Source organism: Polistes fuscatus, unplaced genomic scaffold, assembly GCF_010416935.1.
Source record: "Polistes fuscatus isolate 324 unplaced genomic scaffold, CU_Pfus_HIC Scaffold10, whole genome shotgun sequence".
Classification (NCBI taxonomy): Eukaryota; Metazoa; Arthropoda; class Insecta; order Hymenoptera; family Vespidae; genus Polistes; species Polistes fuscatus.
In genome coordinates, this window is record NW_025112998.1 from 5,724,706 (window position 1) to 5,750,543 (window position 25,838).

At 28.2% G+C, this 25,838-nt stretch overlaps 6 protein-coding genes across 10 annotated transcripts; 3 read left to right on the top strand and 3 right to left on the bottom strand.

Moving 5' to 3' along the window:
• Nucleotides 1-75: 75 nt before the first annotated feature.
• Nucleotides 76-4,934, bottom strand: LOC122525868 (transducin beta-like protein 3). 2 transcript variants are annotated; one of them, XM_043648865.1, is made up of 15 exons: nucleotides 4,775-4,934; nucleotides 4,642-4,693; nucleotides 3,661-3,868; nucleotides 3,392-3,563; nucleotides 2,960-3,127; nucleotides 2,715-2,890; nucleotides 2,438-2,634; nucleotides 2,114-2,317; nucleotides 1,795-1,984; nucleotides 1,585-1,706; nucleotides 1,335-1,493; nucleotides 1,089-1,254; nucleotides 786-1,010; nucleotides 537-664; nucleotides 76-448 (listed from the first exon to the last, which is right to left on the bottom strand). In XM_043648865.1, exons 1-15 carry the CDS (start codon nucleotides 4,798-4,800, stop codon nucleotides 236-238), a joined length of 2,406 nt encoding a protein of 801 aa, XP_043504800.1. In that variant the 5' UTR covers nucleotides 4,801-4,934; the 3' UTR covers nucleotides 76-235. The 2 variants fall into 2 exon arrangements, with proteins under 2 accessions (XP_043504800.1, XP_043504801.1); XM_043648866.1 differs by lacking the exons at nucleotides 4,642-4,693; nucleotides 4,775-4,934 and adding an exon at nucleotides 4,387-4,590.
• Nucleotides 4,935-5,808: 874 nt separating this feature from the next.
• Nucleotides 5,809-6,887, top strand: LOC122525871. Its single transcript, XM_043648870.1, has 2 exons — nucleotides 5,809-6,317; nucleotides 6,510-6,887. Exons 1-2 carry the CDS (start codon nucleotides 5,981-5,983, stop codon nucleotides 6,809-6,811), a joined length of 639 nt encoding a protein of 212 aa, XP_043504805.1. The 5' UTR covers nucleotides 5,809-5,980; the 3' UTR covers nucleotides 6,812-6,887.
• On the bottom strand, nucleotides 6,875-8,083 carry LOC122525870 (28S ribosomal protein S7, mitochondrial). The gene is made up of 4 exons (XM_043648869.1): nucleotides 7,960-8,083; nucleotides 7,632-7,790; nucleotides 7,149-7,518; nucleotides 6,875-6,992 (listed from the first exon to the last, which is right to left on the bottom strand). The coding sequence occupies exons 1-4, from the start codon at nucleotides 8,022-8,024 to the stop codon at nucleotides 6,906-6,908; spliced, it is 681 nt and encodes a 226-aa protein (XP_043504804.1). The 5' UTR covers nucleotides 8,025-8,083; the 3' UTR covers nucleotides 6,875-6,905.
• Nucleotides 8,084-8,301: 218 nt separating this feature from the next.
• On the top strand, nucleotides 8,302-9,432 carry LOC122525874 (AN1-type zinc finger protein 2A-like). Of its 2 annotated transcripts, none has more exons than XM_043648876.1 (2): nucleotides 8,302-8,673; nucleotides 8,750-9,432. In XM_043648876.1, exons 1-2 carry the CDS (start codon nucleotides 8,618-8,620, stop codon nucleotides 9,408-9,410), a joined length of 717 nt encoding a protein of 238 aa, XP_043504811.1. In that variant the 5' UTR covers nucleotides 8,302-8,617; the 3' UTR covers nucleotides 9,411-9,432. The 2 variants fall into 2 exon arrangements, with proteins under 2 accessions (XP_043504811.1, XP_043504812.1); XM_043648877.1 differs by having other exon boundaries at nucleotides 8,307-8,673; nucleotides 8,746-9,432.
• A 2,392-nt stretch (nucleotides 9,433-11,824) lies between these two features.
• On the bottom strand, nucleotides 11,825-13,178 carry LOC122525873 (RNA transcription, translation and transport factor protein). The gene is made up of 4 exons (XM_043648875.1): nucleotides 12,876-13,178; nucleotides 12,503-12,724; nucleotides 12,322-12,417; nucleotides 11,825-12,246 (listed from the first exon to the last, which is right to left on the bottom strand). Exons 1-4 carry the CDS (start codon nucleotides 12,934-12,936, stop codon nucleotides 11,882-11,884), a joined length of 744 nt encoding a protein of 247 aa, XP_043504810.1. The 5' UTR covers nucleotides 12,937-13,178; the 3' UTR covers nucleotides 11,825-11,881.
• A 296-nt stretch (nucleotides 13,179-13,474) lies between these two features.
• On the top strand, nucleotides 13,475-25,464 carry LOC122525872 (ran-binding protein 9). 3 transcript variants are annotated; one of them, XM_043648874.1, is made up of 9 exons: nucleotides 13,475-13,720; nucleotides 19,104-19,459; nucleotides 20,132-20,319; nucleotides 20,540-20,652; nucleotides 21,018-21,455; nucleotides 21,754-22,077; nucleotides 22,271-22,454; nucleotides 22,826-22,960; nucleotides 25,310-25,464. In XM_043648874.1, the coding sequence occupies exons 1-7, from the start codon at nucleotides 13,519-13,521 to the stop codon at nucleotides 22,402-22,404; spliced, it is 1,755 nt and encodes a 584-aa protein (XP_043504809.1). In that variant the 5' UTR covers nucleotides 13,475-13,518; the 3' UTR covers nucleotides 22,405-22,454; nucleotides 22,826-22,960; nucleotides 25,310-25,464. The 3 variants fall into 3 exon arrangements, with proteins under 3 accessions (XP_043504809.1, XP_043504806.1, XP_043504808.1); XM_043648871.1 differs by lacking the exon at nucleotides 25,310-25,464 and adding an exon at nucleotides 24,703-25,023 and having other exon boundaries at nucleotides 22,826-23,113; XM_043648873.1 differs by lacking the exon at nucleotides 25,310-25,464 and adding an exon at nucleotides 24,703-25,023.
• Nucleotides 25,465-25,838: the final 374 nt, after the last annotated feature.

Consider the following 25,838-nt stretch of genomic DNA (forward strand, 5'->3'; position numbering starts at 1 on the left):
ACTCGAACGATTAAAATTGTATGCTTTAATGATTCATGATTATCATAAATATAATTAAATTATAAAAACAGAGAATAAGAAAACAATTTTAAAACTTCATTTATACAAAATATCATTAGTATATCATCAATTATCAGTATCACTAATTTATATACATCAATTATTATATACATCAGTTGTATTAAATCTATACGTAATCCTAGATTTATTTACATCTATTATTTTACATATTTTACTATACATCATTTTCTATATTAGAACTACATAAAGCAGCATGTGGTTTCATCCTGTTAATGGTGTAAGCAAGTAAATGAATATCTTGTAAATGTTCTGTTAATCTTTTAAAATGACGTTCCGTATAAGGTATCATGCCTTCAAGGAAAGACGATAGACCTTTGCTTTTAATATCTTGTATTTCCATTTCGCTAATTAACGCATTTATAACCGTCTGTAAATTATATGATTATTAAATTTTCATTAAAATTTCAAACTAAGACAATTTTTGTTTTTTATTTTAATTATGTTAATTTACATACCTGAGCAGCTTCTGCATTTTTGCTATTAGTATTCCATTTAGCTGCAGAACGAAATAAAACTTCCTTACAAGAAGGTGGTAATTCACGGATTGTAGTTTGTAATTTTGTTTTATCTGTTTTTAATATACCTATGTAATTTTAAAATTAAATTATGAGATTTTCATGAAACATTTTTAAATAATTTAATTACAGTAACCTATCTTTGTGTTTAATATTTTTACAAAAGTATAATTATGTAGTTTTGAATACCTTCAACAATCTTTAAAACTTGTAATGGACGTTCCAATTCTAAAGCAATTTTTAATGCTTGGAATAAATCATTTGCTTTAAGTAAATTAGCTAATTTTTGTTCCTCTAATATAAATTTTTCTTTTTCAGCTGCAATTCGATTTTTTCGCTCCTCTGTTACGTCTTTCCAAATTATCAATAAAGAATCATTTCCACCGCTAATAACATATTTTTCGTCTTTGGAGACTAAATAAAAAAATAAATAAAAATTTACAAATATAATTATAAAAAGATAATTACAAAAAATAAAATAATATAATTAACCTGTTAATCCCCACACTCTACCCTCATGTTTTGTCAAAGTAAAAATACATTCGGATGTTTTAATACTCCAAATTTTTATAAGACCATCTGCACTTGCAGTGATCAATTGCATACCACGAGACATAAATTCAGCTTTAAAAACAGAAGATTCATGTCCCTGGAAAGTCTAAATAATACATAAAATTACATAAATAATAAATTTGCTATATGAAGAATAATAATATATCATTATATAATTTTACTTACCTTCAAACATGAAAGGTCATGTAATGACCATATCTTAATCGTGCAATCTGCAGATGTTGTCAATAATACTTTATCGATTGGTGAAAATCGTACGCACCATATACCTTTCCGATGTCCTTTAAATGTACCAATCAATGTAAGATCATTGGCAGACCATAACTAAAATAATATTTAAAATAATAAAATATATAAAAACTATAATATATATAAATTATAAATATATTTATTATAATATATATTTATTTTATACTTTAGCAAGTTTATCTTGTGAACCAGTTGCAATAAATTCATCATTCAATGAAATTGCTGCACTATTAATATCTTTCTCATGAGCTAATACTGTATGAGTTGACTCGATTGTAATATGGCCCGCTGTAAATATAAAAATTTAAATAATTTTATAGAATAATATTTTTACAAATTGTGACATGTACAATTAAAACTGTAATAAACAACTTACATGATGTTGCCAAATTTTCAGATAAAGACCAAAGTTTAAGACATGAATCCTGACCTGCCGATACAAAAAATTTGGTTGATGATTGTGAAATACAAACACAACCAACGGGAGCTGTATGTTTAACAGCAGAAGCAATACATGCCATTTTTTTTGTTTCTTTATCTAAAAGCCATACTCGAACACTATTGTCCTAATAATAATAATATAAATATAATATATTAATATATAATATATACATTCTCTCTCTCTCGCGCATTAGTAGATTTAGCTGCTATAAAAAAATGAAAATATGTGAAACAAAAAATTAAACTTTTGTTACCTTAGCTGCAGAAATTAATAACTGCCTATTGGCAGGAGTCGTAGCAAGTGATAAAACCATTTGAGTATGACCATAAAGTAATTGACAATTCATAGAATTTAATTCGTATAATTTAATATCCGAAGTATTACTAGCTACTGCAATATGCGAATCCTCCTCTCCTACATAGACTATGTCTAAAATGTCGTCTAAGTAACCTACCATCTATAATATATTAAATTTTTTGTATATTAGTAATACATGATAAACGACATAAAAACATTTTGTAAATTATACAAAACATAAAATTAAATTATGTTTTAAAAAATGTAAATTATACGAAACCTGTTTCATACAGCCAAAGTTTTCCATAGAATAAATTATTATATTATGATTTGCAAAAACTACAGCAAAACTATTAATAGCTGCGTTATAAAGTAAATGTGTAATCGGAATTACTTCCTCTTTGGCCGCAGCCACCAAAGAATTTTCTTGTGAATACAATTTCTTACACTTGAGAATGTCCCATAAAGTAACGAGACCTAAATAATTATGGAATTGAAATTTTATTCATTTATTAAATAATTTATAGAAGAAATATATTCAATGAAAATTATCAAACCTTTTTCTCCAGCGGCAGCTACGTAAATAGAATCTGCATCAGTTTTAAGGAAATTGCCTAGCAAAAAATTATCTGGCACAATAAAAGCTCCTTCTATTACTTCGTAAACTGGTAAGATACAAACTGCGTTTGAAGTAGAGATATCCCACAATATAATCACTCTATCTCTTCCGGAACTATACATTTAGGAAAATAAACAATTTATTTTATAAAAATAATAAAATATATTATGAGGGAAATATTACCTGACTAAATTGATCCCGTTAACATGAAAAGATAATGATGTTATTTTACTTATGTGACCAGAAAGTAAAATCTTTTGTTGACCGGTATCAGTATCCCAGCCATAAATTTTAGTATCATCTCCGGCCCCAAACAGTAATTTATCTTTATATGGATGAAATTCTAACACGCTACAATCATAATATTCAATAAATAAATACATTCAATTAAATAAAATAATAGAAATATGTATCTTTTTACTTTTCCTTTTATGAGTTCGAGTCATTTTTCTATAAATATCTCTTACACATATTCAATAATACAAAAGAGATAGTATCTTATTACTGTCTCTTTAGATTTATTACCATACAGTTTTTGTTTCTCCAAAAGAGTCATTCATTCATTTTATTAACTATGCCTACGTTGAAAATAATAGAAATATATCAATTATATACCTAACAACTCCTTGTATCCCCTTAAAAAGTTTTAAACAAGCATGATATTGTAAATCCCATAATCTGATAGAACTATCGCTTCCTCCTGAGGCCATCAATTGATTATTTAAAAAACTAATGTTTGTAACAGGCCCATTATGAATAGATTTCCATATTTTAATTAGCTTATATTCTATATCAAAAAAAAAAAATAAGATATATAAGAAAATAAGATGACCAAGGTAAATGTATCTATAAGTATCCAAATAAAAAATATTATTATAAATAACCTTTAAAACTCCACAGTTTAAATAAACCACTTTTACAATGAGCGAGTATATGCGAACCGTCATTGTCAAGTGCAAAACAGTTAACTTCATCGTGGACTTCTTGATCTTCTGCTCCTCCAAAAGTTTGAATCGTAGAACCTTTTTCTATCGATAAAACTGATATAGCTCCAGATTTTTTACAAAACATGTACTTTCCATCCTTACTCCACTGTAAAAATAATAACAATACATGCTAATTGTAATATTTACAATTTATTAACTTGTTTGCCACGTGTTTTGCCACGTGCATTTCACGTGTTTTGCCACGTGCATTTCACGTGTTTTGCCACGTGCATTTCACGTGTTTGCCTGTGGCGTCTACATGCATTTTTTATTATATATATTTTGTTAACTCCGCCTGCATGATCGCTGAGCGGATCGAGATCAGCGATCATGTTGCCGGTCCTAAGCCCGGGAAAAGGAGGAAGGTTGTTGGATCAGGTTAGCCCCCTACCCAACGTAAAAAAAAAAATTGCGGCTCATAGAAACGACACTCTGCCTCGGAATAAGTAAAAAAAAAAGAATGGAACGAACATATTAGCAGAATGGACAACAGAAGAATCGTCAGAATTGCACGGGATAAGTCACCGATTGGCCGCGGAAGTACGGGGCGCCCACAAAAAAGATGGTGTGACAATTTAACAGTGCAATAGGCAGAAAAACGTCGTTACGAAACAGGCAACTTGCCTAAACTAAAGAATGAAGAAGAAGAAGATATATTTTGTTGATATTTTTTTATTTTACAGCAGATAAAGGGAGATTTTCCCACGAGGCACTGTCGGCCATTTTGAAATAATCAGTTGATTCAAATTGTTCAAAAATGGTAACGGATTATAATTTATAAAAATCTATATTGTTTATTTGATGGTAACGTGCAGATCACCGGTAATTTACACGGCAGTCAACGTGTTAAGAATGATTACAAAAAATTGTTCAACTCACGTGAATATCACCTCCTGTGTAGCAAGCATCATAGATAGAATCTATCTCAAAACTAGAAATTAACGATAATTTATTTGAGATTATAATAAAACAAGAATTAGAAAACGTATCAGTAATTATAAATATAACTTACGCTTCTTTCAAAATATTTCTATTCATATTGAGAATTTTAAAATGAATGTCTACGTAAGAGAAGTTACTGCGTTAATGCTAAATTATATACTAAAAGGCAGCGGGTTGCTACTCAACGCTTTTTGACCATTCGGTTCAAAAGTAATACCAACTCAATTATCTTTAGCAATAAATTTTTTAAGTTTTAGTAGTTAGTTTAGGTTTTCCACTATATTTAATGGCAACCCTGTTTTAGTGCATTATTATATTATTATTATATTATTATAAGCAATATAATAATAATATTATATTATTATATTATTATAAGCAAGCACTCTTACAACTTAAATTAAATTTGAAATTTTTTATATTTTGTTGTGACATTACAAATGAACCGATGTCAAATAAGAAAGTGGAGGGGATAAGAAGGGAGGGGGCAACCCGCTGCTAAAAGGTGCTCATGGTGTGAATCACGGAGCTTAGATAGAAGGAGCACGAACGTATAGTATCAGAAGTGTCCCCGAGAAGTAGAGCAAATAAAGTTTCATTACAGAGTGCGCTGCAACTGCCTCGAACCAGTTTTTAAATTTAGCGGTTAAAAATATTATAACACAGAGTAAGCTATACTTAACCTACAATTCCAATGTTTACAGATTTTCAAATAAATAATTAACAATTAAAAAATAATGTTGAAATAAATAGTTAATGGCACATTTAATTTTTTAATTTCAATTTGTGTGACGTCACAGAGATTTACTTGCCCGTTGCGCCACTCTGGTGGTGAAAATATGTACATGTTATTTGATGCTGTTTTTGGGGACACATTTTATACCAAATGCCCTATGCCGTGCGTGCTCCTTCTATCTAAGCTCCGTGGTGTGAATCGTTGTTGGTGTCATGAAATCAACATGATGGACTTAAATAAAATCGATAATAGAGTGGAAACGAGGCGTATTTTTTGGTATCGCCACTTGTGATTCGGTACTTTATAGTTTGATGAAATAAAACATCTGAAGAGTATGCTTTTTCAAATCTAGTTCAGTAGCAGGCCGCAGGTGGTGTAAAAACTCGATATGGAAATTTACATTGCACTTTCACTCTATCTAATCTTCTTTGTTTAAAGTCTCTATTATTAAACATAATTAATATATCTAAATTAATATTTAATATCTTTATCAAGCAAAGTAAATTGTCGACTATAATTTATTGATAAGTAAAATTATACAAAATGTTGTATCGTTTAATGAATCAATGTATGCGAATATTACCTTACAAAATAAATCATTTTAAGATAGACACAAGATTTTTATGTGAAATACCTTCAGTAAAAGAAGAAAAACAAATTCCAGAATTAAATTCTACAATTAAAGATGAAAAGTTAACAGAAAAGAGATATCCTGAATATGAAATAATTTATAAATATCCTTACATAAAATATGCAAGTTTATTTCATATATTTAAACGAAATTTGATGCTACAAACTGTTGGCACAGTGCCGATAATGTTTCTATTATATCAAGGAAACATTATATCAAAAGAATTAGCTTTCTTTGTACCACTTATTGGTAAGCTTTTAACAATAATAAAAAGTAATTCAAAAAATTAATAGGTGTATCGGTTAATTCTTAATAAAGGAGACTATTCCGAAGAATAACAGACGCATGTTAATTAAATTTGTTGAAAAGGGATCGAATTATTTGTTACATCTAATACATTTTTTCATATCTCTATTAATAAAAAATCATTTTTTCTTACAGCAAGTTCATTTGCGATACCAGTGTTTATAGTTGGAGCATTATTTACTAATCAAATTGGTATCATATATTATAAAGATAATGATTTTATAAAGATTGCATATGTCAATCAGTGGGGTAAAAGAATAGACATTGATACTAAGATTAGCGAAATTAAACCCCTTAATAATCCTGCTTTCTCAATAATAAAAATTTTTAGAAATGTACACATCACTTCACTTACGTTTCCATTAAAACTATATGTGAATCACAGTATAATTAGTAATAAAGAACAACTTGTAAGTATATTAGGTGATTATGAATAATATCACCGTATTTAGATTTCCTAATTAATGATTAAATATACATGTTTATAATATTGAATTATATTTGTTTTACAAACACAATGTTTTATTTATATTAATGTTTCATCCATCTATAATGAGCATAAGCACGATTAGCATCACATTCTTTATGCAAATCATGTTTTTTCATAATAACACGACCCTATAATAAAAAAATATAATTTTAAATAAATAGAAAGTAATTTCATCATTTAAATCATTTAAACAAAAATACCATATTCTATTAAAGATTATTCTTAATAGATAACTATAAAATAAAATACAAGAATCGCGCGTATAATAGAAAGTTTACACTAACCCGTTTATTAAAAGCATCTATAAGCTCTTTCGCTAATTGTTCAGGAAAATGTACATCTTTCTCTTTGTTTTTTGCTGCTTGTATTAACCAGTTCATTGCTAAAAACTTAGCTCTCTGTTGGTTTAATGCTACAGGAATCTTATAATTTATACCACCTTTCCTATGTCTTTTTAACTCTAAAATTGGTGTAACATTCTCAATAGCCTTAAGGAAAATTACTTTAGGATCTAATTCTATAGTTTCTTTTTCACTAGAGTTAGCCCTGTGATAATCCTTTATTTGCATTATTTTAACATTTTCAAAGGTATTTTGTACCAATATTCTTGCTAACTCTTTTTTTCCTTTTCTCATAATATAATTTGTAAAGCGACTAGAACGAATGATTAAATATATAACATTTAAAATTATATAATATTATTATTTCAAAAATTAGTTCTTATATCAAATAAAATATACTATTATGTATACTCATAAAATACTTACTTTAAAGTTTTATCATAAAATTCTGAGCATGTGTCTGAAGTAAGTGATGGTCTAAAAGATTTATGAAGAATTTCTTTAATTTCTTTTGACTGTAAATTTTGTTGTTCTTCCTTATTATATATTGGTTTAATATAATGAGTTGGAAATAAGCTGTAATATCTAATAAAATATAAAAAACGTTAAATTATTTCAAATAAAAATATTTTTTCTTAAAATACATTGAAATATATATATATTGAACATAACCTTAACTATTATACATATACTTAAAGAAATAAATCGCACAAATGAAAATAAATAATATATATATACATATATTATATTATACCTTTGATTTCCGCATAAATTTAATAAATTAATTGGTTGTTTAATAACTATACGAAAATTAGACATCGTTATATGTATTTATTAACTTGAAACAATTTCATTAAACATATATTTCACAGTATAATATTATTTTGTATTAATTGTAAATAAAGACCATTATTAACATTTCTCGTTCACATATATAATTATAAATATTATGAAATATTTAATACAAATTAATGATCCTTTACATTCATTTAATTTTACTTATAAAATAATTTCGAACTTTACGAATATTGCCTTATGAAACTTCTCCAGTCTGTCGCTAGATGGAGCAAAAATAACCTTAATAGAAATACACTGTTATGAAAATAGGACTTAAAGAGTACTGCTGATAACTGTATTGTTAGATTAATGACGTAGCAAGTTTGCATATATACGTATATCATTATATTAAAGTTTGATGAAATCATGATTACGGTAAAAGTGTTCAATATTGCAAGTTGTACATAAATCTGATGTGGTATATATTCCCAGCAAGAAACCCGTAAGCTGTATTATACAAACAGCTACTTTTGTGCGTAGTTCTTGAAATATTTCATTCCAATTTTTAGTTATTTATATTTCTAATTTGTTAAAAGTAGTATACGTTATATTAACGAGTGGCAAGTTCAAATTATATGTATTTGGTTTTTTCTGTGATAAAGCTTATCCAATATAAATTAGCTTATAAAGGGTACGTATTTTATCATTGTTGTTTAGATGTAAATAAATTTTCATAAAAATTATCTGACATTTGTTTTTATAGACAGATTTTCTACATTTCGAAATATGGAATTTCCCAATTTAGGAGAACATTGTTCAGAGCAAACTTGCAATCGTTTAGACTTTTTACCTTTAAAGTGTGATGCTTGCGAAGCTATATTTTGCACGGATCATATATCGTATATAAATCATTCCTGCCCTAGCGCTTATAAAAAAGATATACAGGTGCCAGTGTGCCCTTTGTGTAACACCCCGGTTCCACAGAAACGAGGGGATCCTCCAGATTTGGCTGTGAGCATGCATATAGACAGCGACTGCCAATCTGATGTTAGAAAGGATCGTAGAAAAATATTTTCCAATAAGTGTTCATCTAAAGGATGCAAAGTTAAAGAAATAGTGCAGGTTAAATGCAACGACTGTGGAAGTAATTTTTGTTTGAAGCATAGACATCCTAGCGATCATGCATGTATTGGCAAAGAAGAGGCAGTTAAACTTAAAAGATTAAGTACTCTGAATAAACATACTATGGTTTCGCAGAATGATAATCACAATAATTCTGTTGTATTCCGTAACCTTCAAGGTACAATGAGTGAAGATGAAGCTTTGGCTAGAGCATTACAGGCTTCATTGCAAGATGAAGGAAGAAATACTCGGCAAGGGTTACAGCCAGTGCCTTCTGCGCATAGAAACAGATGCAGACTTTCTTAATTCACTGTTAATCAATTTAAAATTTAAAAAAATACTGCTGTTTAAACCTTCATTATAAAGGTGAATATATCTTTTTAGCTTCTATCAAATTCTATTAATAATTATTATTCATAAATAAGATTTTATACCTTTTCATATAAATACTCAATATTTATCAATCATACATTTAAAATATGCATATTACAATTATCGATAAATTTGTTCACATCTTTAATAAGCTCAACAAAAGATTAGATAAATTGTTATAATAATAATATATTTCTGCCATAATTATATGTACTGTAATATTTATTTAAACAGTTATTTATTTCATTATAAAGCACTTTTTATAAATGATGGGTTCATTTCTAAAATAATATCTGGAGTGTCCGTTTAATTTATATTTTTGCACATATTTAATATGTTTTAAAATTATAGCAAATTTTAAAATTAATATGTATATAATATAGTTATTACTTTTTCGTAAGCTTTAACAGACAAACAAATTTCAAATTTCTACATTAAAAAAGATTAGTCACAGTACCAAGTGCCTTAATAGATTAAGTGCATGTATAAGAAAATAGGCATAAATGTACATATATACAAATATAAATATAAAAAATAATTATAATATATAAATAATTGTATATATTTGTGTATATATACATATATAAAATGAAAAATTAAGTTATTTTTTTTTCAGAGTACATTTCTACTGTGTCTTACATACAATATTTCAGTAATTAAGTAGGCGTACCCATTTTCTACGATTTAAGCAAGTTAGATTATAAAAACAATTTTTATGCGAAAATAATAATACTTATCAATTAATTAAGCAATGAATTACAGCTGTATTGGATGCTAAATCTTTTGGATATATCTTTAAGTAATATGCATATTCAAATATCTTACAATTAGATTAAAAATATTTTATATCTAGCACAAATGTTTCATTATTTATTATAGTATTTAAAATGTTAGTAATAATAAAATTTAATTTACGTATGTAATAATTAAGAAAGAAACAGGTAGAATATGTTAAAAATATCTATAAATTTTACGATCTCCAATATTATTAATTGAATCACTATTTTATATAAAATCTATATTTCTAAGATTATGTACTGTGATCATATCAACGACATTTTCATACTCTTAATCGGTCAATAACAGTAATTATAAATAAATGACAAATGCCTCTAGTATTCTGTTATAGTATATAGGTATGCAATATCCTTCAGAATTTTAAAATATATATATCTTTAAATTTTTCTCTTGAGATATGAAGTTCCTAATAATTAAGGAATCAATATGAATGTAAAAATAATGTTCACTACATAAATGTTCTTATTTTTAAAATGCAAATGATAATTATTTTTGTCTTTAAATATTTTATATCTAATAAATTTATTGACATTATTATATTAATATATAAAAAAAACATAAAATTGTATTTTATTTGTAATGCATAATATTAAAATAGTTATAATATTTCTCTCTCAAAATTTATGATAAAATTTTCAAAATGAAAGACTAAAAATTATTTTTTTAATGTATATTTATCTTATTTCGATTTTTTTATTGTGAAATAATTTATTAATGATATTTAAGGATAGTAAAGTACTTATACAACAAAACTTATTATATCATTGTAGAATATTAATTTTATTAAATATTCAATTAGCAATAAGCACAATTATTGTTTCACTTAAAATTAATGTTAATATCAAAATTGAACGAAGAAAAATAACTTATGTTATATCTCGCTTGTATTACACAAATTTATTACAAATTTGAATAACATGTTGTGTATATATTAAATTAACACAACAGTACAAAAAATGAATATAAATATATAATTTAAATAGAATTCATATATATATATATATAAATCAGTAAGTTAGATCACTTTTTAATTACTGCTTTAGCAGAGGAATTGTTTTGATACAATTCAATTTTCCATTTATTTATGTATTACACTAAAATATATATCTTATAATATCCTATACATTATGATGTTTTTAATTACTTAAATGAAAGATTCATTTTATATTGATCCGCGATATTTAAAAATTTAAATTATTAACTTTGTAATGAGTATTATGTTCTATATAATACTAATTGCATATAAAGACAAGTAGTATTTTTAATTTAAATAAAATATCAAGATAATGAAGGATTCCTTCTATTTTTTCTAATAGTTATTTATAGAGTTTGATAAGATAATTACTATTCAATTATATATTCACATCATAACAAACAAGGTACTCAAAAATTCAGACTATATGATAATTTATAAAATATATCATTATACTAGAAAAAGTCTATAATTTAAACTACTCGTTTACTCATTAATATCTGTAACGAATAAATTTGATGACGTGTTACAAATGACATTAATAAAGCATGTATATTAGATTCATTACAATCAATTAGGTATAAATAGATCATTATTGTTGTATATTATATAAGAAAAATGTATATAATACACATTATTTTCCAACTTTTCCTAATTTGGTATTAGTTTTAGGATTGGCTGTAACATTTTGTACAGAAACAATCAACTCATTAATCTTAGTTTGCAAATTCCTTAAATCATGAATGTATAATAACGTTAAATATGACACAGTATTATCTAAAACAACATCGCCTAAACTACTACCAGATTTAGTATCTGTAATTGGAAATGGCTTGCCTTTGACAATAACAGTATCAGGATTTGCAATTGCTGCTGCATTCAGTCGATTACATACGAGTTTGCTACAAGCCTCAAGTGTAACAAGATGACTAGTATGTTGTGGAATATTCAAGAGTTTGGCTATAGCATTAACGCCATCTTTAAATTCATTGCTGTTAACTGAAGTAAAAAGTTAAATATTAATACATTTTATCAAATATAATATTCAAAATTAAACATTAAGATAATACTTACAATCTAAATTATCTAATGGGTTTTTTAATTTTAAACTTGGTTGTACAGATTCTTGTTTAGTTTTCTTACTTTCAGTAACTTGCTTAAGTTTTTTATCTATGACAAATATAACATTTTTATTATATATATTAAATTTACATTAGATTTAAGTATATTTAGCAAAGTTATATTTTTGACTTACAATTATCAGTATATTCTAAATTGACTGCATGTCTAATGAGCCATTCCAACTGGTCAAGTGGATTAGTAGTTAATGGGCAATTGACATCCTTACAATATTTTTGGAAAACCTCTGGCCATTTATCAGACTTAATATTTCGTAAATCATTGCGTTTTTCAATAGTATAATGTCGGATTTTTTGATCTTCCAACCATACGACAACTTTACGAAAATGTTCAGTATCTAAGAAATAGATTTGTTTTAAACATTTTATTTAATTATCTTCTATATAGTTTCTAATTCAAAACATTCAAAATACCTTTACTAAAAGAAAATATTAAAACGTATTGAAACGTAAGCAAATCTTAAAGACTTAATAAGTGTAATAACTTACTATTTCCATTAACTTTATCCCATTCCAAATATCCAATAGCTTTTAATTTACGTTTAAACATTGTAGTTTTTTAAATAAAAAAATATAATAATAATTTATTAACAATGTTAATTGTGAAAATCCAGCAGTCTTTTACATCAGTTCTTGATAATATGGAGAATCGCTAGTTGGCACTGTTCGCTACATGTCCAATTCGTGTCTTGTTAAGAGATTATCTTCCAAATATATCTCATTAATTTATAAATAAATATTTGCTCAGGTATATGAAAATTTTAATAAAATTCTTATGCAATGAACCAAGGACTAGATGAAATTAAATATGTATATACTTAAAGACTGTTCTAAATATATATTTTTAATATGGCGCTTTAATAAAAATCATAATTTCTGATTGGTTGAGAAAAAGAAGTCAAAGTTTAAACAAGATTGGAGAAAGAAATAAAGAAAGAATTAAACGAGTAGAAAATAGTTCGAGATAATCGATATATGAGAAAGTCGATAATCGTTCTCGAAACAAAATTTACGAATAAGTGTTTCCAATCTAGATATTGTATGCAATGTGCTCATTGGTAGAAGGCGAGTTGCGCGATTCGTGTGCGCAATCACATTTCTATCTGGCAGCAGAGTGGGATTGCAGAGTGCAATGATGGCGGCCACCAGCGAGGAACGGATTGTTATGGAGCCTTCGAGGACAAATTGTGGACAGAATCAAGTTGTGGATCGACTAAAAATGCTATATCCGATGGTGAACGAGGAGGAAACACCATTACCAAGATCTTGGAGTCCAAAAGACAAGTACAACTACATAGGACTATCACAAAATAATCTTCGCGTTCATTACAAAGGTACGTGAAATCTCTCTCTGATCCTCCGTCTAAGGAGAAGCGTTTAAATTCTTATCAAAATCAACTATATCCGTTAAATGAAAACATCTAAATAATTATCGAGTATCAACGTTTGATTAATTAAAACGATTGACTGGTTCGAGCTGGTCGGGCTGGTCCCGGACAGAAGCGAAATATTGATTGAAAATGGCAGAGCTCTTTTTTCGCGTGTGTCAGCGACCTAAACAAAGGAATCAGCTGATCGCTCGTGGTCTCTCTGTCTTTGCGTCGATGCAAACTTTAACATGTTCCTCGTGTCAACTGCTTACTTTATCTTTGATAACGACGATGATAGATTCTTCTCGTTGTCTTCTTTCCTTGCCTTGTATCGCGAAAGTTCTACACCTATTGATGGACTTGCTTAATCTTTTGCTTCATTATATTATTCTTATTGCTACTGTTACTGCTGTTGTTACTACTGTTGCTATTATTGCTGCTGATGTACGCAAATCGCGTACACGAATCTCATAATACGTACACGGCATAGAAAAAAAATTAAGCGTGTGTGTATAAAAAAGAACTTTCTTTATAGAGAAAGAAGGAAAGAAAAAAGAAATAAAAGATAACAAAATATACGTTCCGATCTCTCTCAATGGACAGCTGTGAATGCGTTCGAACGTTGCATGCTATGTATATTGCAATGCGTGTGCGTGTAATGCATGAACGTGTACGCAGTTGAACACAGGGAACCGAGAAAGAAATAATCCAACGACGGTTCCTTCGTAGAAAAGAGCTTTCAATTTCGTTTTTATCGAATGCGTGGTTCTTAATTCCTCTTTCTTTCTCTCTCTCTTTCTCTCTCTCTCTCTCTTTCTTTCTCTTTCTCTCTCTTTATCTCTCTTTATCTTTATCTTTCTCTACTCTGATAATTATCATTACTAATAATATCCTGTTTCCTTTCTCGAGTTAATCGATCATGACCGCAACCATGACGAAGGAATTATTACGCTTTTCGAATAATCTTCAATTTTATCTACCATCTTACATCGTATTTTAAATATTTCTTTAACTTCTTTTACACAAATTTGTTCAGCATGTTCCAAAGTATATGTATGTATATGTATATGTATATGTACATGTATGATATGTATGTTTGATAACTTATCTATGGAGAAATACAATAGTGAATAATTTTGTAATGGAAAACCTAATCAAAATTATTAATATAACTTGTTTGTAGTTAAAAATGAATATCTAAGAATTCGTTATTACTTAACAAAGCACGCGTAAAAAAGTCAATATATTAACATAGACAAATCATTTCTATTCTATCCCTATTATCGATGAATTCTCCAAGCGTGAAATATACGATTTTATGAACGCAATGCGACGATGACGACAATGACGACAATGACGATGATGGAGATTCCTTTGTAATCGAAAAGGAACGATAAGAACACGCGGCAGTTATTTATATTTTTTTCTAACATTTCTTATTTTACTTGTTAATGTTTTTTAAATTAAAAAATACAAAACATCTTTTTATATTTTTCTTTTTAATTTATATTAAATAAAAGTAGGTAAAAATGTTAAAAATAGTGTCTAATTCGATTTACACTTACAGAGTTTTTTACAGGACTCGTGTATGTAATTCGTTAGTGTAGTTATTATTAAATGTCGTCCAATTTACGAATAAGAAATGAACGAAGGCAATGTGGAGTCATGTCAAATATTATTCCACAATATTTTTGGAACAACAGTCTCATCGCTCGTAGTAGTGCGGCAGAAATAGCAAGGCCGTTTAATCGCTTTGGGTCTTATTGATTGTGAGGAAATCGAAAGCGATATGATTTTATTTTTTTTTACTACTAAATTATTTTATTTTTTTACTACTAAAATTTATTCACTTAAAACCAAATAAATACGGAGCGATTAAATAATTTGATTTTGAAAATATATAAAATGTATATATATAAATACATGCATATGCTTCTTATGTGTGTAAGAATGAATAAAAAAGAAAGAAACATGCTGGTATTTAATCGAATCTAATGTAAGAATATCAGTTAGCATATCATTTTTCGATATCATCTCTCGATAAATGGAGACGACCGTGATCTCTACGACGACGACGACGACTACCACGACGACTGGTGGCGTCTAATGGCTTTATTGTATCCAGCAAGAGCGAGATTTAAATCGTGCCTGCCTTGGAACTTATCCCACGTGTAGATACGAGTAAACTGTGCGCAGTTTCGTTTGCATAAAGGAGATACGTCTTTCTTGCAACTTGTGCGCGCGCGCGCGCGCACTCTTATCTCTTTTTGGCTCGACATGTACATATATGTATATGCTCAAAAATATTTCTTAGATGCAAGTTCATTTAGATATAAAAATGAATTTCATAAGAATACTAAGTTCTATTACAATTTCATTATCATTGTTACATTAGTTTTTTACATTTGTTATAGAAAAATATTAGCAAATCATATTGCGAATTAAAGTTGCAATAATGTATATGAAAATAGATTATGAAAGAAAAACAATGGTTAACGTAGGCGAAGTCTTGACTGATTCCTAATAGGTCAATTCTTACTATTCACGTTGGTATTGACCAATCAGACGTTTTTAAACCGTTGCATTCTTTATGATGATACATTATTTATAATTTAAATTTTTCTTTTAATTTTTAACGGTATATTTGATATCGGATCGTGAAAATATTCGTGTTTAGATAAAGTAGAAAGAAAAATAAACTTGTAGGGACTTCATTGATCGTTTGTGCGTATGGATTCACAGTTTTATATTAGAATCTAGATGACTTTGACCATTTGAATCTTTTACCGCGTATAGGTATATCACGTTCTGGTAGTTGATAGGTGTATTATAGCGAGAAATACACGGATCGAAGATTCTCTTTGGCTTTTTTACCTCTACAAGGACTTGCTAGATTTCAAACGTTAATTGTTAAAGATTATATGCATTAGAAATATATATATTTTAATATAATTGATATTTTCGTCCTGTGTGGAAGACATTGAAATATTCTAGGGAAATATTATGGCCGGTATTTCATCTACTTTTTCTCATTTTTATTTCCTGTTTTGTTATCTTTATTAAAAAAATCTTTTTTACTAATTTTGAAATTTAACGAATTTTTGATTCCTGGAATAAATTTAAAAAATTCTGTACCAACTTATTGAACAATTCATTTTTTATTACATGATTCGCTCCATATAATCGAAAGCTTTACTGATTCTTTATTCACGTATACTGTGTAGGTGTAATATCTATTCAAATGTAAGGAGAAATCATGTATCATGAGAATTTTCACATGAAGGTCTTAAGTTGTATCCAGTATAAAAACAGAGTATTTATTATACGTCCACGATCATTAAACAGTGCATTAACGGATTTTTTACTAGCAGGAAAATAGTATATTTTTATTAATTTATTTTAACTTCTCGAAATTTTTGAATGATAATATATTATTTTATTAAATTCTAGGCCGACTGATGCAATATTAATGACCGTTAATGTATATGATATACATGTTTATTTATATATACAAGTTTTACGAACATTATTTGTGTATACGAATTTAACGTCAATAATTTGTTTGTATATTATATAATTACAAAAACATAAGTAATCGTATAATACATCATTGAATCTATTGCAATGTGCATAATAATAATAATAATAATAATCTTTACCTTATAGTGACATCTATTATGCATTTCGATATTAGAATGAATAATTTCATTTCTAATACCTAATTTTTCATTATTTATTCACAGCAGTGAAGCCTAAGTAATGTTTTATTTAATACGGAAATAGGATTCTTCTAAGATGCGTGATTAATTTTCTAATGTTGTTTTAACCTTACTCTATAAAAGGAAAGATAGAAAAAAGTGTTTAGGTTAATGGAGGACCTATGAGATATCTAGGAATTACATAAATCGATTTACGTTGTTAGATTTAGAACGTTCGTTCGTAGTCTTCGCTTAGTAAAGCCGCTATTTCTGTCGTTAATAATTCGTTATGTAGCTCTTTGGATTTATTTCGTAATCAGCAACCATCACTTTTCATCCATTTTGTATTATTATACTATTTAATAGAATATTAACAATATATTTGAAGCATATTAAAAGATATCTTTTTTAAGTATTGATTTTTGTATTTTTTTTTATATATATGTAATTAAAATGATTCATAAAGATCATATGTATATAATTATTGTGCATATATATATATATATGAGAGAAGAGAGAAAAATACACATAGATACGAGGACATAAGATTTTCATGGTTTTTTTTTTACTAAATACATTTTAATATTATTGTATATGTATATATGTATGTATGTATGTATGTATGTATGTACGTACGTACGTATGTATGTATGTATGTATGTATGTAAAGATGTAAGCAAGCTAGAAATGTTGCATCGATGCGATGTGGTGACATAGTGACCCACTTGCAGTTTGATTATGTAGTAAGGCCTAGCTAGCTTTACCCAATTTGTATTTTTGTTTGAAGAGCTAATTTCTAATTTCCTATGTCAAACAAAAAGCTTATTTTTTTTTACAATTATTGTTTCTCATAAGAAAGAAAAAGGAGAAAGCAAAAATTATCGATTTTCATGGACGTGACTACTCATATTGCTTCAGAGTTCAAACTCAATAGACTCTTCTACAAAAAAGCAGATGTGTATCTATAATTTCTATTGCTTATAATAACAATAATCAATATCATTATTATAATATTCTCCTCGTATCAATCTTCGCTTGAAACTCTAATTGGAATATATATTTTAAAAATATATGTGCATTATGTATATACAATGAATATATGTATGTATAAATATTTAATATTCGGTGCATTGACTTTTCTGTAGTAATTACTAAGCTTTCTCTAATGCATATAGCGATACGGTATTCTTAAAACGAACATATATATATATTTTATCACCTTTTAATATTCTTATCATTCTGTGTATTATTATTTTCACGTTGCATGTAAGAAGAGGAAGTGTTTCTATGATTATATAGATTCCAAGTATTAGAAGAACGTATATGCATGGTTGCGTGCGTGTTATTAGGGAAAAGTGAGATGAAAAGTGAGCATCATTGTCGTTGCATAATTTATAAGATAATACTTCTGCTTTTTTTAACAATGTTAGATTTTTGTATGTGCTGCTGCTGTATGTATGTGCGTGTGTGTGTGTATAAAATATTTTGGAATATTAATAATTATTATTATTAAACAATAGTTTTGAATTTGAATACAAATTAAATCTTTGTGGAATGTTTAATAAAAAGTTGCGTAACATGTTTAAGAAACAAAAAATACACTAAAATAAAAAAATAGACACGCTTTTAAAATTATTTCTTTTTTACAGGTTATGGAAAAACACACAAAGACGCAGCTAGTGTTCGTACAACGCATTCTATACCTGCATCTTGTGGCTTGTATTATTTTGAAGTGAAGATTGTGAGCAAAGGAAGAGATGGATATATGGGTATAGGGCTCTCAGCACATGGCGTGAACGTTAATAGATTACCAGGATGGGACAAGCACTCATATGGGTACCATGGAGATGATGGCCACAGCTTTTGTTCGTCGGGTACTGGTCAACCATATGGACCTACATTCACCACAGGAGACGTCATTGGTTGTGGTGTTAATCTTGTTGATAATACTGCATTTTATACTAAAAATGGTCACCACCTTGGAATAGCTTTTACGGATCTTCCTGTAAGTATAATTTTAATGAAATTATTTTTTTTATCTGTATATATATATCGATTATTGAGTTGATAATTGTATTTGTAAAAATAAGATAAAAATTGAATACAACCTTTGTTTATTTGAAATTTCGTGTTTTCGAGAAAATACTATTCGACTTTGATGTTTGAATAATTGACTAGTTATTATGATCGATTATTATAAGAGATAGTGTTGATAAACATTGACGACATTATTATGGGATGTATCATAGAAGTCATAGTGTATCAGAGAAACGGTATTAGTTCGATTCTATTTGTCTAACATTAAAGTAAGATATTTTAATCGAGAGTACGTTGATACATTACTTGATTATTTGCAATATGGTAGAAGAAGATGAAGAAGTGTTCACCGATATTGAAGATAATAGCGATATTACCGAGGTAATAATGTAAAATAATAATATAGGTAATAAACAACAAATTTAAATCATATTACTGTTAATATTTATCAACACTATTTCGCACAAAGATGGCTAGTAAAAATAACGACAATCTAATCATATTCAAATTTTTGTCTTATTTGTTAACGTAGAATCATCCTCTACCCGATTTTTTTACTATTACTACCCTCATCCAACTTTGTATAGATGTATTTTGTAGGTAATTGATGAAATAATTGTTTTTTTGTTTGATATTACAGCCAAATCTCTATCCAACGGTTGGTCTGCAGACGCCAGGGGAGGTAGTGGATGCGAACTTTGGGCAATCACCATTTGTCTTCGACATCGGGGATATGATGAATGAACTGCGCGTACGAACGAGATTACAGATCATAAACTTTCCAACGCCGGATCATGGCCAGGGTCAGTGGCAGGCCGTCCTTCACAAGTACGTATTCACCCAGAAAAGCAAGACGGATCCGTGACACTTACGCACTCTCTGGCCGTGCTTCCTTTTCTTCTCCGTGATTGTTTTTCTTCCTCCTCCACTTGTCAATGTCGTTCATTAAGAATCCTTCGACTTGCGAGACCTCTTCCGGGGAAGTTAGCTGAAAATCTTCATGGAATAATCGTCTCGAGAGTAACGAAGGTGTGTACGAATTCGACAGAATGGTGTCTACATATCTCGTCCATCACGGGTACTGCGCCACCGCCGAAGCCTTCGCCAACAGCACGGGCCAAGTCTTTGAGGAGGACTTCAATTCCATTAAAAATAGACAAAGTAAGTATGTTTGGTAAATAATATTTATCTATTAACTCTTATTTAGTTATTGATATGTGCCGCTAATTATGACAATGGACCATTTCTTTTTTTAAAATTTGTATTACATTTATAACTGGCTCTATTGAGTCAACCAGGTGTACATTGCGTGCTTGTAACATTCAATAATGTTTTTACTCAATTTAAGTCATAAAATTGAACAAATTGATTTTATGATTTTATGATTTATTATATATTACAATTATGTATATATTATATGAAAAAATCATGAAATAAATTGTTTCCCATTTTTTGATTCAGTTCACAGTTATAATTACCAGGCACATATCATTGCAATGTTGTATTTTTGTAATATTAATTTGTAGGGATTTTAAAACTCGTACTGGCTGGACGTATGGGCGAAGCAATAGATTTAACCAGCCGATTATACCCTGGACTTCTAGAACGGGATCCTAATTTGTTGTTCGCATTGAAATGTCGTCAGTTCGTCGAGATGGTAAATGGAAGTGATTCGGAAGTTTGTCAAACTAGTAGCAACGTTAACCAGACTAGTGTCATACAATCTACCAAAGCTTATGCAAAATCGTCGGCGAACGGTAACGTAGAAGAAATGAATATTAATAACACGATGAACGGTGGTGCCACGGAGCAGCAATTTGTTAACGGCCAGATCGAAGAAGACGTCGACATGGAAGATAATAATATGGGTACGATGAATGGTATCAAGAATAGTAATGGTTATCAAAATGGTAATCTTAATGCAAACGGTTTCAAGTGTCAAAATGGAGAAGACATGGATATGGGTGAGGAATATTCTTTCTCTCCATTTAATATTATTTTTTTTCTTTTTATGTTATATAAGTAATTATCACACATACGTACACATTGAAATAGCGATTATATATTTTATTTTTTATTAAGAATTTTCTTTGCATGTGTGCTTTTATTGAGTTACGTATATCGGTGAGTATAAAAAAAAGGATATATATTCTGAAGGTTTTGAAATTTTGTATTGGATAAGCATTTAGCTCCATAGATTATTATTTTATACTTTACTGTGAAACTTTCGAGAGCATTAAGATTCTGCATCTCTGTTCGCAGAGATCGATGGTGCCAATCAAAATCAACAACAACAAAACGGCAATTGCAGCATAAACAATGACATTATTGCGAATAAAACTAAAAAGCAATTATGCGGTGGTAATAAACAAGCAATAGAAAAAATGTTGGACTTCGGTAGACAACTTTATTCGCAATCGATACATTTGAGACAACAGCATGGCAAGAATGAAGGAAATAAAAAAATGTTGCAAGATGCTTTCAGTCTCTTAGCATACGCAAATCCATGGAACTCGCCTGTTGGTTGGCAATTGGATCCTCAGCAACGAGAAACTGTTTGCGCGAGGTTGAATTCTGCAATACTTGGTAATGATACATTAAGAAGAAATTTATTATTAATTGCATGAATTTAATTTATATTAATATTTATCTAAAATAAATTAATAATAAATGTTTATAGTTATAAATGTGATTGCAAATATTAAATTAGGCTTAACATTTGTTTATTTAAATTTGATTCTTTCACGTGACATTTTTATCTTGAAATTTTTCATTGTAGAATCTAGCAATCTACCTCGTCGGCCACCTCTAGAAGTAGCAGCATCTCATGCGAGAGAATTAGTTCGCTTGATGTCAACTGCTGGTCTTGGCGCGTGCGGTTTCGCGGTTGTAGATAATATCATTCAACATTGACGGTGCCTCCCTCTGCTCCCACGTCCTCCTCTTCTACCAGCTCGTGTATGGTGAGTTTTTATAATAAATTATTTGTATAATTCTCAGGAAACTCTGTCATCTAAAGTCGAGTTGATTTACTTTGAAAATATTTTCTTAGAAAATTAACTTTATTTCTCTATTGGTTACATATATGATTATATTTTATCTCTTCTTGTTAAAATAATTAATATTATTTAAAATATTTTGTTTATTTTATCAGCCTTAAATGGAATTACGGCATCATAGTTTTATTAATTGTACAATGTAAGAGTTGGTAGGTTTTTTGGTTTAACTTTGACCCAATTATCGTTATCAATAAAAATATAACATCTTTCTAATCGAATATCTCGAAGAGATCTCTGTTTATTAGTTTTTATTATTAATAAAAGAAATATTTTAGGATGCGAAGACGGAACGTGGAGCAGATTATTTTGTTGACGCAGCAACATCGCGATGTCGCGTGCCTCTTTAGCTAGAGCAACCGCATTTGTTGTCGGTGACTCGGCGCGATCTCACACCACAGACACGACACAAGGTGAACCTTCAAACCTGCCAACCAAAATGACACTTCACATTTTTAGCTTAAATTGGGGGAAAGGGGGACAGTCACTTTGGAATCCGCTATGATTAAAAGAGCAGAAAAAGCGGCAGATCGGTGTGTGTTCCCTCGTTTCCAAATGGTTGTCAAGTAAGGCTGGTAGATTTACATTACACACTATTATAATTATTATTATATTGTTATATTATTCTTATTCTTATTATATTATTATTATTATTATTATTATTATTCTTATTATTATTCTTATTCTTATTCTTATTCTTATTATTATTATTATTTTATGTCACTTCTTTTTAATCTTTTTTTTTTTGTAAGATCCAATATATATACATATATATACATATGTATATATATATTTCTTCTATCCTCATTCCATATTTCATATATTTCTGGGCAAGTTGTATATTCCTGAAAATTAGTGCAATATAATTATCAACAAATAAAATTAAATAAAGAAAGAAAAGAGTGTACAGGAATAAGCAACTTAGCGTTAAATTTCTTCTAAAATGATAGAGATAATTGTAACATTCGTAATTGAATTCGTTAAATTATACTTTGAAAAAAAGTAATAGTAGATTCTTACAGCACTTTTATCGACCACAAGGTTTACTTTTCAGAGTAAGTCGAAAACCGGGATCATTCTATTTAACAATCTATCTATCCATCTTTCTCTTTTTCTCTATCTCTATCTTACTCTCTTTATAGAAAAAAAAAAAGAAAAAAGAAAAGAACATGCAAAATGCTCTCTGATCCTTGGTGCGTTGTGAGATTTGATAGCCGATTATATATATGCGATCGATACATTGTTGACTCTACTTGGAAAAAAAAATTATCATTAAATTAATTATATAATAATAATAATAATGTCTAGTAAAGTCATTGTCTGAAGAAAAAAAGGAAAAAAAAGAAGAAAGAAAAAAGAAAAAAAGAAAATAAGAATATACACTCGTACACACGATGCAACTTGAAAAATTAGAATCGTCTTACGTTAAAGAAATTTTCCTAGATATACAGGATGTTCCAAGACTCGTTTTGCCGAGAATTGGAAACATTCTAAATTTATTATTTACTAAATTCTGTATGTGTACGATGTTTTTCGTTATGCAAGATTGCGTAAAAGGACTTTTCTTCTCGGTAAAACAACTTTTGTGACACCCCGCATGTCTGCGACATTTAACACGTTGACGCATATTTTTTTACTTCTAAATCTTCTTTAGAAATATTTTTGTTTAAATGTATTATTACTGATATATATATTTATTTGTAAAATTTACAAAACGATCGATGAAAGAATAGTATTTATAAATTAAAATGATTATGACGGTTGTAGCGTATATTTGTCGTATTGCTTTCTTTTGTTACAAAAAAGAAACAAAAAAAAATATTTACGTGCTATCATGATAAATTAAAAAATGTGATAGTTATAGCCGTCGTCATTTGCGCCAACTTGTTAAGTGATTTATTAATTAATCAATTGATTAATTATAAACCGAACGAAAAATTAAAATATTACATTTTTTTTATTAATATTTGTTGCGTTATTTCTACTAAAACTATTATCTCTCATTGATGCCTAAAATAGAAAATCAGAAAAAAAAGATATATAAAAAAAAGAAATCTTTTAAAATAGATAGTTCTCCTTCACATTGCTGCTTCAAAGTAGAAAATGCGTTCTGATGTAGAACCATTTTGATCCACCAATCGTATTTTTTTTACAGTTTTCGGGGAACGAGGGAACACGTTCATTTCAGAGACGGACGAGATCTTACGTTTATATATATAAATAAATATGAGAAAAAAAACAAAAACTTAACTAAGGAACGATCTTATACTCTATACTAAGTAATTGTTTTTTATATGCGACATAGTATATTATTATATTATATATTATTAAAGAAAAAAAAGATACAAAAAAAAAATGAAAATCAACAACAACAAATAATGAAGGAAAAAAAAACTGTATGCAGCTAGGCGTAAGCGTACGTTTAAATACAATAATTTACTATATATACAAATTACATTAAATAGGATTACTCGAATTGAATGATTTTTAGTGTTTGTTTTATGTACTATAGCTAGAATTATAAAAATATGAGCGAATATAATGATTTGGACAAAAAAAAGCAAACTTAACATTTACAAATCTTTTTTTTCGTATCGTAAAACGTTTTTGCTTAATAATATATATATATTATATATATTATATACATATATATATATATAAATATATATATATAATGTATATATTGATGAGTGATCCAAAGTGCGAGTCTCCTTCAATGAATGCGATATTTTTAATTAAGTAAGTTCTTTACTTTTTTACAGGAAAACGTATGACTTTTTCTAACGAAGTAACATAAATATTTCACTAATACTTTAACAAGATCTATAATTTTGAGCGAATCAATCAATGAAGTAAGTTTAAATTTCGTGAAGAAATATAAATATTTTTAGTTTGTTGTTTTAAGTAAAAAGAAAAATATATAATTAAACATAGTTACCGCCCGTTTCTAAATTCAACGAGTTAGTTAATTCGATTGGGTTACATTTTCTATGTGATAAAAAAAATTAATTCGAGAGAACGTCGTCAATATTATTTTTCACAAATTATTAACATCAATTTAAGATTTCTTTTTTAAAGTTTAGTTTTAATTGCATCCACGTTGCCTATTTATAATCTCGGCAAGGATATAATAACAATATTTGAATTTTTAATATTAGTATATATATATATTTTTTCTTCTCTAATTATTCTATATGGGAAGAAAAGAGAAAACTTTCAGTGAATGCTCTTAAAATAATGGTTGCGTGGTAAGTTGGAAATATTTTACAATCATATATTTCGGTTAAAGAT